The sequence below is a fragment of the Glycine soja genome, chromosome 16, assembly GCF_004193775.1.
Source record: "Glycine soja cultivar W05 chromosome 16, ASM419377v2, whole genome shotgun sequence".
Lineage (NCBI taxonomy): Eukaryota > Viridiplantae > Streptophyta > Magnoliopsida > Fabales > Fabaceae > Glycine > Glycine soja.
This window is the reverse complement of record NC_041017.1, coordinates 3,614,040-3,628,985: the sequence shown is the minus strand read 5'-3', so window position 1 is coordinate 3,628,985 and position 14,946 is coordinate 3,614,040. Positions and strand designations below refer to the sequence as shown.

General features: G+C 33.4%; 1 protein-coding gene across 3 annotated transcripts; it reads right to left on the bottom strand.

Moving 5' to 3' along the window:
- Nucleotides 1-5,507: 5,507 nt before the first annotated feature.
- LOC114389047 lies at nucleotides 5,508-14,727 on the bottom strand. 3 transcript variants are annotated; one of them, XM_028349637.1, is made up of 11 exons: nucleotides 14,555-14,727; nucleotides 12,932-13,628; nucleotides 12,145-12,322; nucleotides 11,823-12,051; nucleotides 10,899-11,038; nucleotides 10,333-10,622; nucleotides 9,563-9,775; nucleotides 8,962-9,453; nucleotides 7,732-8,388; nucleotides 6,539-7,081; nucleotides 5,508-6,380 (listed from the first exon to the last, which is right to left on the bottom strand). In XM_028349637.1, the coding sequence occupies exons 2-11, from the start codon at nucleotides 13,205-13,207 to the stop codon at nucleotides 6,156-6,158; spliced, it is 3,243 nt and encodes a 1,080-aa protein (XP_028205438.1). In that variant the 5' UTR covers nucleotides 13,208-13,628; nucleotides 14,555-14,727; the 3' UTR covers nucleotides 5,508-6,155. The 3 variants fall into 3 exon arrangements, with proteins under 3 accessions (XP_028205438.1, XP_028205440.1, XP_028205439.1); XM_028349639.1 differs by having other exon boundaries at nucleotides 14,560-14,727; XM_028349638.1 differs by lacking the exon at nucleotides 14,555-14,727 and adding an exon at nucleotides 14,378-14,504.
- Nucleotides 14,728-14,946: the final 219 nt, after the last annotated feature.

Sequence of the window (14,946 nt, the reverse complement as noted above, 5' to 3'; positions counted from 1 at the left end):
ATGTTAAACTAGTGATCACAACATTACTACTCACTACCAATAGTCTCATTGACTAGATGAACATGATTAGGGATGATATTGAATAGAGTCTGAATAAATATATGTATCTATCATATTCACGCGGGAATAATAACTTTAATTTTTATTTTTGTACTCATTTGATACCTATATATTTATGCCCACAATTATTACTTACACTTTCCTCAGGTAAACAAATCAATAAAAAATATCAATTAAAAATTATTATAAGTAAATTTAGAATTCATTCTTAAATCATTTAAATATAAACCATAACATTAAAAGCAACAAAGCATAACCTTCGGTCATTCAAACACATGTCATAATTAAACAACGTTATAAACGTAACCATCTAACATTAAATAATAAAAAACTACATATTCACTTACTTATAACAAATTAAAGAAGAAATTTATCAAATAAAATTAAATATGGAGTCTTGTAATTTGAAGCAGTACTAAAAAAATGTTAAACATTCTTTTATCATAGTCTTGTAAATCTGACCGAGTTTAGGCACTTGCAGGGAAATTGAAAGTGTGGGATTTGACAAATTAAGCAAGACAAAAAAAATTGCTAGCTGTGGGACTGAGTGACAAATTGGAAAGGTTGCGCCCTAAAGTGAATATTTTGAAGGGAGAAATGTTATTTACAGAAGATGGAAAAAGTGTATAACAAATTTTATAATTGGGAGAGAAAAGACAACGAATAATAAGATATAATAAATTATGTAATAAAAAAGAGAAAAAAGTGTTATTGGGAGAGACGTTATTTACAGAAGATGGAAAAAAGTGTATAACAAAATTTATAATTGGGAGTGAAAAAAAGAGAGAAAAGACAAAGAATAATAAGATATAATAAATGATGTAATAACAAAAATAAACACAAAATATTTTGCATAAATTGTTGCTTGATGAATAACAATTCTTTTCCCTCTCAAAAAAAAAAAAACAATTCTTTTGAACGTGATCATTAATAGTACACATTCAAAAGGAAAAAAAAAAACAAATTCCTCCTATTTGATAATTTTTTCATTTATTTTGAGAAATTATAGTTTCTTTTTTTTAATTATTTCAGAAACTCATAAAAAATAAGTAATTATTTCTTTAAAATTAGTTAAAAAATTTAATAAGCTCAAACATTCCTTGAATTAGTCATTGGAAAAGTTCACAATGCTTAGAGGGCGAATGCTTAGATTATATATAGTTAATTTACATTTTTCAAGCAATATTAGTTTAGAGACTGCAAAGTATATTTCATCAACAAATAGTGTTCAGTTGGCAAAGTCACCCCAAAACTTTGAGTTGGATTTTAATATGATTTTGAGTTGTATACTTCATACTTATAGTATGATAATAAAAAAAGACTGTAATTCAATCCCAATATTGGAAGTAGAAGGCACTATGCACATGAATCCGGTATGGTCGAACACCTCTTGTTATCTTCCAAAGGAAAACATAATAAACCCATATTGAGATTGATCATGTGGTTATTCAGGGATATGTTTTTAGAATCTTTAGCTTATGCTTTAGATGTCAATTTATCAAGGTTATGTTAAATATAAAAAGATGCATATAATATCTCAAGTTAAGAAAAATGAAATATACAGATATGTAACCCATTTTGGAACGGATTAGATGGTTTGATGGGTCTGATTTATCCTAGAACTTGGTAAATTATGGTGTGAAAACCGAATTCAAAGTCACAAATTACAATACTTTGGAAAAGTCAAAATTGGTCAAAACCAAAGTTGATTCTACTGGTTTCAGTGCTTTGTTTAATATAGATCGATAATCACTCAATAATACGTTACTTCTACTTTTCATGGATAAAGTTTAAGGTGACGAGGTGCTTTCTTAGTTTTAAAATCAAGGCAAAAAAGTTAGCTAACTACTTATTATTGAGATCTTGTATTCGATCTAAAGTCAAGTAGATCATAATAAAAAGTCATCTTCCCTTGACTAATATCCCAATATGGTGTGAAAGCTCACTAAATTATACCAAAATGTAATTACCTAACCATAAGACCATACTGAAACCTCCCACGAAATCCTAGTTAATGATTAATCTCAGCAAGACTCGTACCAAATATTCGACTCGTGGAACTCCCATTATTATACTATTATTGAAGTGTAAACCTTTATCTTCAACAATTAGAAGCATGGCATTAGACATCATCATTTGCGCACTAGTAAATTACAACTGAGTTGATCCATATAGGTGCATGATTGCTTCTAGTGTGATTGTTTAACCACTCAACCCTGTTTAGTTAGCATTGCATATAAAGAGTTCTTGAATGGCAAAGCTTTTCACCAACCAAATTAACCAAACCCGGCTTATAATTCAAAATTTGTATTATGAAGTTGTCAAATTTATCCTATATTTTAAGATGACTAGTTGGCATTGTCATGAAACTTGATCCGATCGAGGTACTGGATCAATAGGTCAATGGTCTAATTGGTGGATTAATAATTAGTTCGATTTGACCTGATATATATTAAAAATTTAAAATATATGTATCTATTATATATAAATATATAACTAACATTATTTAATAAAGAAAAGTGCATCCATACTTTAAAATTCAAAATAACAATTGATATTAATGAGACATTAAAAAGACATCGTAGAGGTAATTCATTTTTTTGTAAAACCCACGGAATTGGACCAATCCAATCAAGATCCAGTGACCTGACCCGTCAAATTTGATCAGATTATCCTGAATCAATTGTATGACTGATCCAATAATAAAATCGACTCGATTAAATCATTGGATCTCGGTTGAACCAATTTAACCGGTCAAGCCGAACCAAATTTCATAACATTGGTTACAAATATTAATTATATCAGTTAGATACAATTAAAAATTTAACCACATTTTTATTTGTGGTATGTTAAACAACTCTTTTAATTTCATATGTTTAATGTTTTTCCTTCATTAATACTGATGACCTTTGTGACAATATAGGATTTTCCTTTCTCCACAAATGGGATTATTATTTAGTAAACAAACTTGTTAGGCTTACAAGAAAGGTAATAATTCTAATCATAGATAAGATGATCTCATTAATTATTATTAATTAAACAAGAGTTTGTTTTATTTTTTAATCATATTATTAATATAAAATATTAATTTTATCAATGATTAATTTTTATTAAAAAATATGATCAATCATTTTTAATAAAATAAATTTAATTTGTTTTTATTCACAAAATTTAAATACCAAACATTTCTTAAAAGACCTAGTTCTTTGGCACACAATCCAAGATGATACTTTCTTCAATTTTGGCATTACAAACATTAACTATTGTCAGTGTAGGTGAAGTGGTTGAACATAATTGCAGATGGAAAGGACAAGAATAGTGAAGAAGTGGGTTTTCTCCCATGATTGTGCACATTTCCTATGTCATAAACAATCTTCTTGTCCTTTCTCATCTTGGTAGTTTCTTTTAAAACACTTTCATGCCGCGTCGGGAAACGTCACATCATCTACATCAAATAATTGGTATCTGTTCCCAGACACACTAAAAATTTCACAATGTTCATGGGGTTATCACATCATAATTTTTAGTGGATTTTTCACCTTTTGCTTTGTCTCGTTGAGACCTCCTTCCTCAAATTGCCACTTGCCCCCACTACATCTCCAATCACCCTTTATTTTCTTTTTCTCTTCATTGTCATTTTTGTTTCTTAATTTTCTTCTGACAAAATGTATGCTTTCTATGCAAAAGGAAAATAGAGCAAACGAGCAGCAAGCAATTTCTCATTGATCACAGGCTATTGATTGTTCATGTCTCCCCTCTTGTTTGGCTATAAAGACACAAAAGCTAGGATAATCTGTAACTGCATGTAAACATATCAATGAAAAGAATCATGCCACATTTGCCTGAAATTTAATTTATATAAACTCCTTATTGACATTAGTTGAGCATCAAATTGGTCTAATTATTTCAATGTTTACAATTAACCACTTGATAATGTAGTTAAAAGTTTTAGTAGTTTATAAATTTTCTATTTGGTACATTTAACCAATAAATACCTAAATCTATATAAATAGCAACTTTAATCTGAGAAAGAAATGTTTACCCTCAATACATCCACAACTAAGAACGAAAAGTAACACGTCCATGCCAGATCATTTGAAACAAATTTGTATTCGTATTGAATAGACTTAAATATTGGTATTCTCTATAGTTCTTATGGTGGATGTATAACAATTAACAAGAATCTTTCCGAGATCCTCTGAAAGAAAACAAGAGTGTTGGTGTGGTGGGAAAATTAACCATCTAGGTCCCACCAACAATTTATGTCCTATCACAGCGACAATCACATGATTTTCTGTGTAATATGTTTTTTTATAAGTATATAAAAAATTAAAAATAAACTTCTATTGCGTTGAATGAAGTGAAGAATCCAACGCAAGGGGAAATTAATTCACCAATCTTTATATAAAATACGTGTCACATAAGAATCAAGCCTGCTGAACTGTTTTTGTCTTGGCATAAGCATTTCAAAATGCTTGTAACTTTTACTAAAATTTTGGACATATAAACATTCGTATAAAAGGTGAAAACATTCACCGTATATGTACCTTATTAAAAAGTTGAGGAATGCTCTTTTCTCCTGGCAGAGTTTATGAAATTTAACAATAGTATTGTTGAATTTGATTAATGATAGGTTATATGATGCCGTAGAGTAAAAATTGTAGGGAAATGGTTTACATGGTAGAACTTCAACTGAAAGTATGCGCCGTCCAATTATAGCTTCTAAAGCTAAAATAGTTACCCTTGAATGTAAAAGGCTTTGGTAAGGGGATTGAAAGAAAATTTGAACTTTTGAAATAGAGGAGATATAATATGCCCAAAAAAAGAGTAAATACTAATTCGCAATAGGCTTTTACTCTATTGTTCAATAGAAAACGTAATAATAAATTTATTGACTTTATAACTTATATTTTAAAAATCATACCAATCATAATTTTTAACTAGTTAATAGTATTAAAAAAGCATAAAAATACTTATGAAAAAAAATACAATTATGAATAAATAATAAATATACCAACAGCACAAAAATGTAATGTTGCGTTGTTATCTAATTATACCGAGCATATTTTATTATTGATTGATTAATGATATAAATCCTTGATATACATTAATAATAATATATATCTGTTGAAATTTATTGCCCACAAGAATATTAAAAAAAAAAACATTGAGGAGCGTTTATTTCACAAAATAATATTATATTCTCAATAACTAAAAATGTTATTTGTTGGTATATTTAAAAATGCGTTTAGTTCTGTGAAAAAATAAAATACATGTTTAATTACATTTTAATATTCCTAAAATTATTTTTTAAACTGAAAAAGAATTTAAATTTAAAAGAAAAATAGAAGTTTGTACATTCGTTGGAAAATAATTTTCCATATTTCTATATAAAAAAAATATCACTTTCAGTTGTTAAAAAAAATTCAAACTAGACCCCATCCGAATCACCCTGATTTCAAACTTTCAATAATAATACAAAATATGGGTAATCTTTTCCTTTTCAACAACCCTTCATCCCACTATCTTTTCCTGCGGCCTAAAGTCTGCTGCTAAACCAAACCAAGGGAAAAGAGCATAAACCTTTGTTTAAAATAAATAAATGAACTTGACTTGCAAAGCTAAAAGGTTGATAGAGTCTACTAAGATTGATGCAATACCCCTAAGTATGGGACCATACAAAGGCCTTATTTGGAAAGAAGTTCCCTCTTATTCTGACATTCTTGAGCCTTGAAGCAACTTGAGTCAGGGAAATCTGTAACCGTGGCTGTCCTAGACATCAGGTTCAGGATCATTATTGACCAGTCTCTAACTTGAGACGGTTAAAAATGAGTACATAAAATAAATCTTGGGTCATGTACAGTGATAGTTTGGAAACACAGAAAATGGAAAAAGACCCAGATACTAAGAAACTAAAACTACAATTTTGATATGGAAAGAAAGGATGTACACTGCAACTATCTGTACAGATTAATTCAGTCATTGTACTAATAAGGAAAGTGAAAAAAGGATGAGAAAAAATGGTAATGCTCAAGGTAGAGGAGAACAGGAAAGAGCCCCTCTTGCTACTTTATTAGATAAATTATTAGATGGCATCAAGATTGCTTTCTGACAATCTTGACACTGCTATAGAAGCGCTTGAGATCTTTCATAGCCTTTTCCTCAATTTGAATAGAACGAATTGAGGACGGTGTTTCCACCTCAGGCTTGAACCAGCGACTCACACCGGTTGTTTCGGACGGCGAGCCTTGACAGGTAGGGATGGAAAATCCAGCTGTTGTAGTCTTTGGACTGTGCGAAAGGCTTTGTTGTTTCTTTCCCTGAATTTAAAACAACATCCTCAAATTGAACAACAGAAGTTACATAATACCAATAATGAGCTATCTATCACCCACTGATTCAAAGCAGACATTATTACACAATTACAACAGTTATATGAGGATAATAAGAACATGAAATGAAGCCTTAAATCACAAACCTGTTGCATTTGGATGTGCCTTAACGATGGCCGAGAAGGTTGGGGAGGAGTTCCGGAAGCAGCCCAAGGAGGGGTGCTTATTTCTCCATCAGATACCTGGGAACTTCGAGACGAGGTAACAGGTATTGGGCTGGAAGGAAGAAATGAACTCAACTTTATTTTGCCCCCACTGCCAAAATCAGAAAGATCTTCAACCTTATCTTTGCTCCCAGCCGGTTTGTTTACCTTTATTTTGCTTTGTTCATCCTGGATTTCACGAAGAGAAGCAGAACCCTTCGTGAACTTCGCCCCACCCCATGCAGGACCCTCGTGTTTTGGTGTTGGTGTTGGTGGAGGGGGAGCCACCTCCTTCGGGGCTTCATCAAGAGCGCCGCTCAGAAACATAGAAAGCCCACCCTTCTTGCTCCTCTTCTTCTTTGAAGCCTTTGGTGATGGACCCTTGGCTTTCAACAACTCTAAAGCATCTTTCTTCTGCACAACAAAAGCTAAATCTTTTCCACCCTCATCTGCGCTGATCTGTTCACACACGGCATCCTCTTCCACCTATCAAAAAAATTTCAGAATTTTAAGCAATACAAGGAACTATGCAACTAAGTCTTGTTGATAAAAGAAAGGAAAAGACAAAAAAACTACTTCGAGACTTATTCTTCAAAATATAATAATATTCATGTTAAGATGTTGGTGGTGTTGCTTCAATGTACAATCTCTTTAACAAGTGGGATTTCCTTGGAAGGGACAACTAGTTAAATCATATTTGTTAATGAAACGGACAACGACTTCTATATAAACATATCTTGAACAAACAACAATATGAAATTGCATATACACTCTTCTTAAATGAAAGCTCTACAGGCCTGAAAATAGGGCTCAAATCTAATAATGTTTTACTAAATGAATTACCCAAACCAGGAACTTTATAAGCAAACCCATAAAGACTATGGAGCAATCTGTGAATTAGCAGTACTTCAGACTGCATATCTAAGATTTTCATCAATGGCAAATACTCTCAATAAGGGTCCAATCCAAAACTATGCGTGATCAGTCTATAACTGGCTTTATCTAGTCTAGTACAGATTACTTCATGCTGGAATCCTTTAAACAGGAAAATATAAGCAAGAAAAGAAATTAAATGAAAATATGATTTTTCAACCAATATTTTCAAATATTAAGAACAGCACATCGAAGAAACTAACCTTTGAATCAGGAATCCCCATGATGTCAATGTCCAACAGGTCCTCAGATTTGGGAATGGCTTCACTTTTAGAGTAAACAGATTCTATTTCTGTCTGCTCTATGTTTGAATTGCCACTCTTTCTCCTTTGTTTTTTCGATAGTTTACCCTTCTTACTACCTTTCCCTTCTGGTAACATAGAAGATGATTCTTTATACCGTGATGTCTCAACAGGAACACCTAGCTCTGCAAGTGAGCTCTCAAGTGCTGACTTAGATTGAAGCTTTGCAATCTGCTGGTCATCAAGAAGATGCCCATTAGACTGCTTATCTTCAAGCATCTCAATCTGCTGCAACTTCTTCCTTATAGCTCGGACTACTTTGGAGATTTCTTTATTAGGATCATCCTTTGGCTGTAGAAAAGAATCTAGCCTGAGGACTTTCTCCAATTTCATGGGTTTGTCACGAGTCCTCTGAAACTCTATCTCACTATCATCCTCTTCACTGTTGATGATGGCAGGGAAAGTAGCAGTTGGAGTAGGGAGCCGACGGTGACTCCATGGCTCAGATGATCTCTGGTCGAACAACCTCTCGAGGTTAGCCAGAATATCTAGTGAGGCACTTGCTACAGTATGTGATGATACTGCAAATATAAAATCAAGGTTGCGCATGACAATCTCCTGTAACCAGTGAATAATAACAGCTTTAGTATAATAAACCACTGTACCATGTAAGGGATATATATCCAACTAAATATATCAGCAAAGATAAATAAAATTATAAGGACGATTGCCTGATGGTAGAATAATACGATCATTGTAATCTATCATGAAGATAATACTAAAGCTAATGTTAAATCTATCATGAAGAAAACTAGAACAAAAACACTTGTTCATTGTATGGAATACAAAAAATGAAAATATATATATATATATTATTTTTTCATAAAATACAGCATAGGAGGGGAAAAAAACTCTTGATAGTGGAGGTCCAAATAAAAAAAAAAAAGATGCAAGAAATCCTTTCATATTCAAAATACACAGCAACTTTTTCCCTTATTTCTATATTTTAGTGATTCATACAAATATATAGTGGAAGTACTTTCATGTGTATGTTTACATGTGATGGATGACATATCACAAAAATTAAGAAGAAATAAATTATATAATGAATCTGAACAAGAAACAAAAGAGCACAGCTCCTACTTGATACATTATAATTCAAATACTTTGAACAGTAGTCAAAACCAGTACCTCACAATATTTCTTCAAATCATCAGCTCCAAGAGAATCAGCAATCTCAAGCAGTTGTACAGCATTTCGTGGCTCTACTAGACACTCGGCAGCTACTTTTTCACAAAGGCTTTTTAAGCTGGGTATAGATCTCTGGCTTAAAGTATCATTTTGCACATTAGATATTATGTTACTGGAATCGATATCTTCAAATAAAATGTCTTCATTTAACTCTTCCACATCATCCTTGTTATTCAGCTTGGATTTCTGAGAATTCTCAATCATGTTGGGAGGGTAGACAGGATGATACAGTGAAGCCACAATAAGTAAATGTGTTTCACCAACTGAAACTGATGTAGCCTTCTTTACACCATGCAACCGAGTTGCAACAAGGGGCTTATCCTTACCTTTCTTCCCATCCCACATGTAAACATCACCTGTAGCTGTAACTGCTGCAGTCCAGTACTTTCCAGCTGATATGCTCACCATATTCCTTCCACACATAGCATACAACTGTTAAAAAAAAATAAACAAAAAGGGGGGAAGTGTTTTTAATCAACATGTTTTGTCTCGGGAAAAATAAAATACATGTGAAGAGAAAAATTCAGAGCATAATAAGAACCTGTTGGCATCTAAGATCAGGATCAGAAGAGACCCAATAAAATAATGCACCATCATCTGTAAGAGCCATGCTGTGTACCATTCCAGCAGCTATAGAAACCACATTAAGTCGTTCCTTGCGGTGAAATTTTAAAGGAGTGCTTCCACTTTTCTTTAAGTTTCTACTAACTACTACACGTTTTGGAGTAACAAGTCGATGACCCCAGGTAAATACCTGCAAAATATGGAAAATTTGAACTTAAAGATGAAAACTAGAAAGTACTTTTATTTCCAAAAAAAATGGAAAATAAAGTACTAACAAGTTGAAGACCCCAGGTATATGCTCGTGATAAAACTAATAATGGAAAAAATGCTATGTTTCATATCCATGTACCTTAAAAAATAAAGCAGTTGAACTTGAACATAATTTTAGGAAAGAACAATAATACTATAATAGAACTCAAACTTAGGTCTTATCCCCCTCTGTAAAATGTATATATTCCAAAACTATGTAATACAGGAGCAGTAGAAAAGAAAAATAATTAAAATTGCAGTTAGCTTTTATAATTTCAAGATATTTTAATTCATTTTGTGGCTTCAGTTTATGAGTAAAATTTTAGTCCAGATTTATGCATAGTGTTTAGGTGTGCCTTATTTGCAAGGCCCAAGGAATCTTCATGCCCTTTGGTTAGCCTTTAACTGAGGCTCAAATATGAAGATGGTAACTAGAGTTTCTTAAAATTAAAAGAACTTGAACTTTTAACAAAATGACAATAATCTGCAATTAGTTACCTCTCCGTCAGATCCTAATACAATTGTGTGATATTTTGCAGCAGAAACTCTGGTCAAAGTCTTCCCCTTCAAGGATTCAACCACATGTGGGGTGTAATTAGATGCTGAGTTTGAGGTGCCATAACCAAGCTGACCCTCCCTGTTGCAACCCCAAGTAAAAACTTCGCCCAAATCAGAAACTACAGCAGTGTGTTTGTTTGCGGCAGCAACAGCAACAATTCTTGACCTCAAAGAAGATACTCTACGAGGTGTGGGTTGTGTATCAACGGAAGGGTATCCAAGCTGTCCCTCTGCACAACAATGAAACAAGAAAATAGACATGCCAATTATGTGTCATTCTCATTTTTCAAAAAATGCAGAATAAAGCATAAAGAAAAACTAATTCTTTCTCAATTAATCAGTGATGATTGGTAGAAACTAGAAAACCATAAGTATACTTGATAAAACAAAAAGTAGGGAAGGGATGCAGGGGAAAAGATTATTTGATTGCAATTTAGTTAAGTAGTTTACAGTAACAACTCACAAGACTCACAACTTATACAAACATGAATATCGTCAAGTTTTACCTCTATTGGATCCCCAGGTGAACACTTCCCCACCCTGGGTAGAAATAACCGTATGATGCTTAGCTGCAGCAATTGCCATCACTCTGCGGGAACCCAGACCAGAAGTCACCTGGCGGGGAGTGATGACAGCAGCTTGGCCACTGCAATGAGTATAACAAACTCTGATTGACAATTGTCCAAAAGCATGAACAGATGACAATGATAACCCCCCCCCCCCCTTCCTTTCTCATCCAAAAAAAGTTCAAGAAAGCAATTTTGTACAAATGAAACTACTGTTAAAACACTAGCAAGCAGTTCAACTGAAAAAAGTTCCCATTTGCTATTTCTGTGAAATTTCTAACCCGACAAGTTAATAAAAATCACTATTTTGAAAAAATAAAAAAGCTGGCTTTTGCTACTAATTTGTCCTTTTAAAAGAAAGCTGAGTAACTGCTTCTTTTTGACAGGTATAATGCCACAGTAAACCAATTTAGGTTCCCAGAAAACACCATTAAAAATTAGTTCAACACCATGAACAAAATGTTTGAGACTAGGTACTTAAAATGTAACCATGCACAAAAATTTTCTACATCAGAAGCAATCAATACAATTATGAGCTTTATTGAGGGTTTTTTTATATTTTAAATGAGCATTTAGTTAGACCGTCAATTGGATTCTCATCCAAGGAATTCTAAAAAAGGAAAGTGAAGAAACCCAAGGAACTGTTTGGTTTGAGTAAACATTAGTTTTCATAGTAATTACAAAAATATCACCTTATTTTCACAATCTCAAATTTTTAAGAATTAGTACAGAAAATGGTGAAAAGGCAAACACAATGTTTTTCAAACCAAATTCTCTATATTCAATCTTCATAATCAATAAATATAATACCAATAAATATAAAAATCATGTTAATATGGATTCACACAGAAACAGACCACATACCTGTGTATATCAAAATCAGGATGCCCTAGACGGCCACCCCTCCCAAATCCCCAAGTATACACTTCTCCACGAGCAGTGAGTGCCACACTATGGAATTTCCCAGCAGAAATTAGTTTTATGAATGAACCACCAAGTGAATCAACTTTGCATGGTAACTTCTGAATATGCGCATTTCCAGTTCCAAGCTGATAATTTGCACCACTGCCCCAACTAAAAACCTCAGTAGCCACTAAAGATGAACCAAGAGTCAGAATGTCATCCTATATAATCACTTTGTACTGGTGACAACAATACAATGCATTCCAAGTACAGAAATATATACCTGAACTGTGTTCATCTCCAAGAACCTGAAATACAGAGCCAGATAAGAGATCTACAGGTATTCGAGATTTAGAGTCCTCCAGTGTAATAGAGGCACCATGCTGAAGAAGAATGCTTGCCGCGGCAAGATAACCAAAATGCAGAGCCCTGTGAAGGCTACTCCATCCTGACTCTCCATCCTAAAAAACAACACAAGTTTCAGAATTAATGGATTCAAAGAGATAAAGCACTAGTTAATGAATATTATTAATTGGCATCGTATAACATTGATTCCACTAATTCACCATAAAATAATAAATAACAAGAATAAAATTATAAGGACATTTCATTTCCTTACTAGTTAGGGTTGAAGGTTTTATGACAAGAAGATTATTTTCATCACTAAGTTTTGCATCTCAAAAAATCAAGGAGATATCCATCACATCAATGCAATAAAAGTTAAACATTAGAAAACTCAAAATATTAACCATGAACTGCCTTCCTAGGGAAGTTAAAAATTCATCTTAATTTATGTAGAGATATTTCCACCATTTTCTGAATTCAGCTAAGGACAGATCATGGCAAAGTAGTTCAACAATCATCTAACAACCATTCACCATTTGATGTGCAGAGGTGATTAGTATAAACATAGAGTGATCATCACAAGGTATAACAAATAAACAACCATCCCTATGGTCTTGACTCTTGAGAACAAAATACAAATGAAGTAGCAGAACCAATGCCTCAAATGGATAAGGGTAAGCAAATAAATGCCCAACTAGAAAATGCAGAAAAGAGAATTGTCATACTCGGGCATCAGGATCTGCACCAGCAGCAAGAAGCCTCCCTACAATGGGAATGTGGTTTCTCCAAGTTGCAATATGAAGGGGAGTCAGCCCAAAAGTGTTTCTCAAATTGATATTGCCCCCACTCTTCTTCAATGATGCCAAGGCCAGCTCTACATCGCTTAGAGATCCTTCTCTAACAACATGCCACAGATCCTTCTGAGATCCAGTACATGAAATCTTGCGACCTGTTGTCTGCAAATTCGGCTTTTGTACTTGAGGGGAAAGAGCTACTTCCATTATTACGAAATGTGAACTCCAAGTATCTTTAGCTATCTTTAACAATATTATTATTATGATTATGATTATGATATCATAGATCAGAAATATGACTCCAATGGCTCAGCAGTTATATTACATTAATCCACCACCGGATAACATCAAGACCTGGATTCTCAAAAACTATTTCATCTCCAGACTACACTGGAACATCTAACAAAAATATCCCTGAACCTTTAGTCCATCAGTTGATTCTCACTGATCCATGGTAATGTAAAATAGTAATGAAAACATCAACTAGAGATATCCACTTATACAAGGAATTGTCCCTTTGCTAATCTACCACCAACATCAACATCATTGCAGCCACCATCTTTACCATATTGTCAACTGGCAGCAACCATTGGTAAATCCCAGTATGGTTCACGGGCTACAGAGAAATCTGTCATAAACAGAAACCCTGATATAGGTAAGAAAAACATTACAGGGAAAATAATAATTTTGGGGGAAGAAAGACATAAAAGCATGCACATGCAACTAAAGTCTACACAGTTTCAGTCTCTCAAACCATACAAGCTGCTAAGAACCAACAAAACACAAATCAAACAGGTCTTGAAAAGAAATCAGACACTAAATTGACCCTGTGAAGTGTATAAAAAGGCATGACGCCAAAATGTACTATAAATATAACTTCACAACAAAATCACACCATCACAACAAGGTCAAAATGTAACGAATTCTAAATTGAAACCAGTGAGATTGGTGGAAATACAAGATCCATCGGTTCAGCAGTTCACAAAACTAAAAACCATCATCTAGATTATTAGAATTGAAACAACAAAAATTCAGACATTGATGCAACCCCTTGGCGAGGAAAAAGATACATATTTTGAAAGGAAAATAGCGAAGAATGCAAAAAAAAAAAATGCCATGAATCTATACAATTGATCTATGCACTCAAAACCTAATTCATCACTCTCCCACCCAACCACCATTTCCAAACTCAATAATTAGTCCAAAAAAAAAATTGAATCAATAAATGACAACAATCTCAAAAGAAAAAACCACCAAAGAGTACATCTCGAAAATCACAACAAGATCAAGACAAAGTGAAAAAACACAGCCTTTCAACGAAAATCAATGGACACCCAAAACCATAACAACGACAACAACAATGTAACACCAACCCACATAAAACATTTCGCTGGATCACCCAAACCATAGCCAGAAAAACATTTCCCACAGTGAAAAATGAAAAATGAAAAATTGAAGAGACCCAGATGGCAAAACATCGAGTAAAGTCAAGAACAGAAACAGAAGTGAAGAAAAAACGGTATAAAAGAATGCAAAGGTGAAAGGTCATCTTACCTTACCCGATGACGTGGTGAGAAACGAACCCAAAACTGAGCAAAGAATATATAAGAAGAGAAAGTACGCCACAATAGTTAAGCAGAAAAGAGTTATAAATGGTGACGATTTTTCGTTACCAAAAGAGTATCGAAACCCAGAATATACCCTTCTCTCTCACCAGACCAAAAAATGGCACAATAAAAATTTTATTTTATTTTATCTTTAAAAAAAATGATTTCTTTTTCTTTCGTTATGTGAGAGAGGAGGGAAGACAGGGAGAGAGGAGAACTAAGAAACGGTCCCATCTAGGAGGGGTAGTTTCGGAATTGCGGGTGGTCTTTACGCTTGGACAGAAAGGCCCATGACTCGCGAGTCGCCAGACTTTGGTTCCAAACCACTTCTTCCGCTAA

What these genes read in the sequence shown, in the direction of transcription:
- LOC114389047 (XM_028349637.1), bottom strand. Translation starts at nt 13,207, where the DNA reads ATGGAAGTAGCTCTTTCCCCTCAAGTACAAAAGCCGAATTTGCAGACA. An exon ending in GTGCAGATCCTGATGCCCGA is followed by an intron (nt 12,323 to 12,931) that starts GTATGACAATTC and finishes GTTGTTTTTTAG; the next exon opens with GATGGAGAGTCAGGATGGAG. An exon ending in TGGGGATTCCTGATTCAAAG is followed by an intron (nt 7,082 to 7,731) that starts GTTAGTTTCTTC and finishes TTTTTTTGATAG; the next exon opens with GTGGAAGAGGATGCCGTGTG.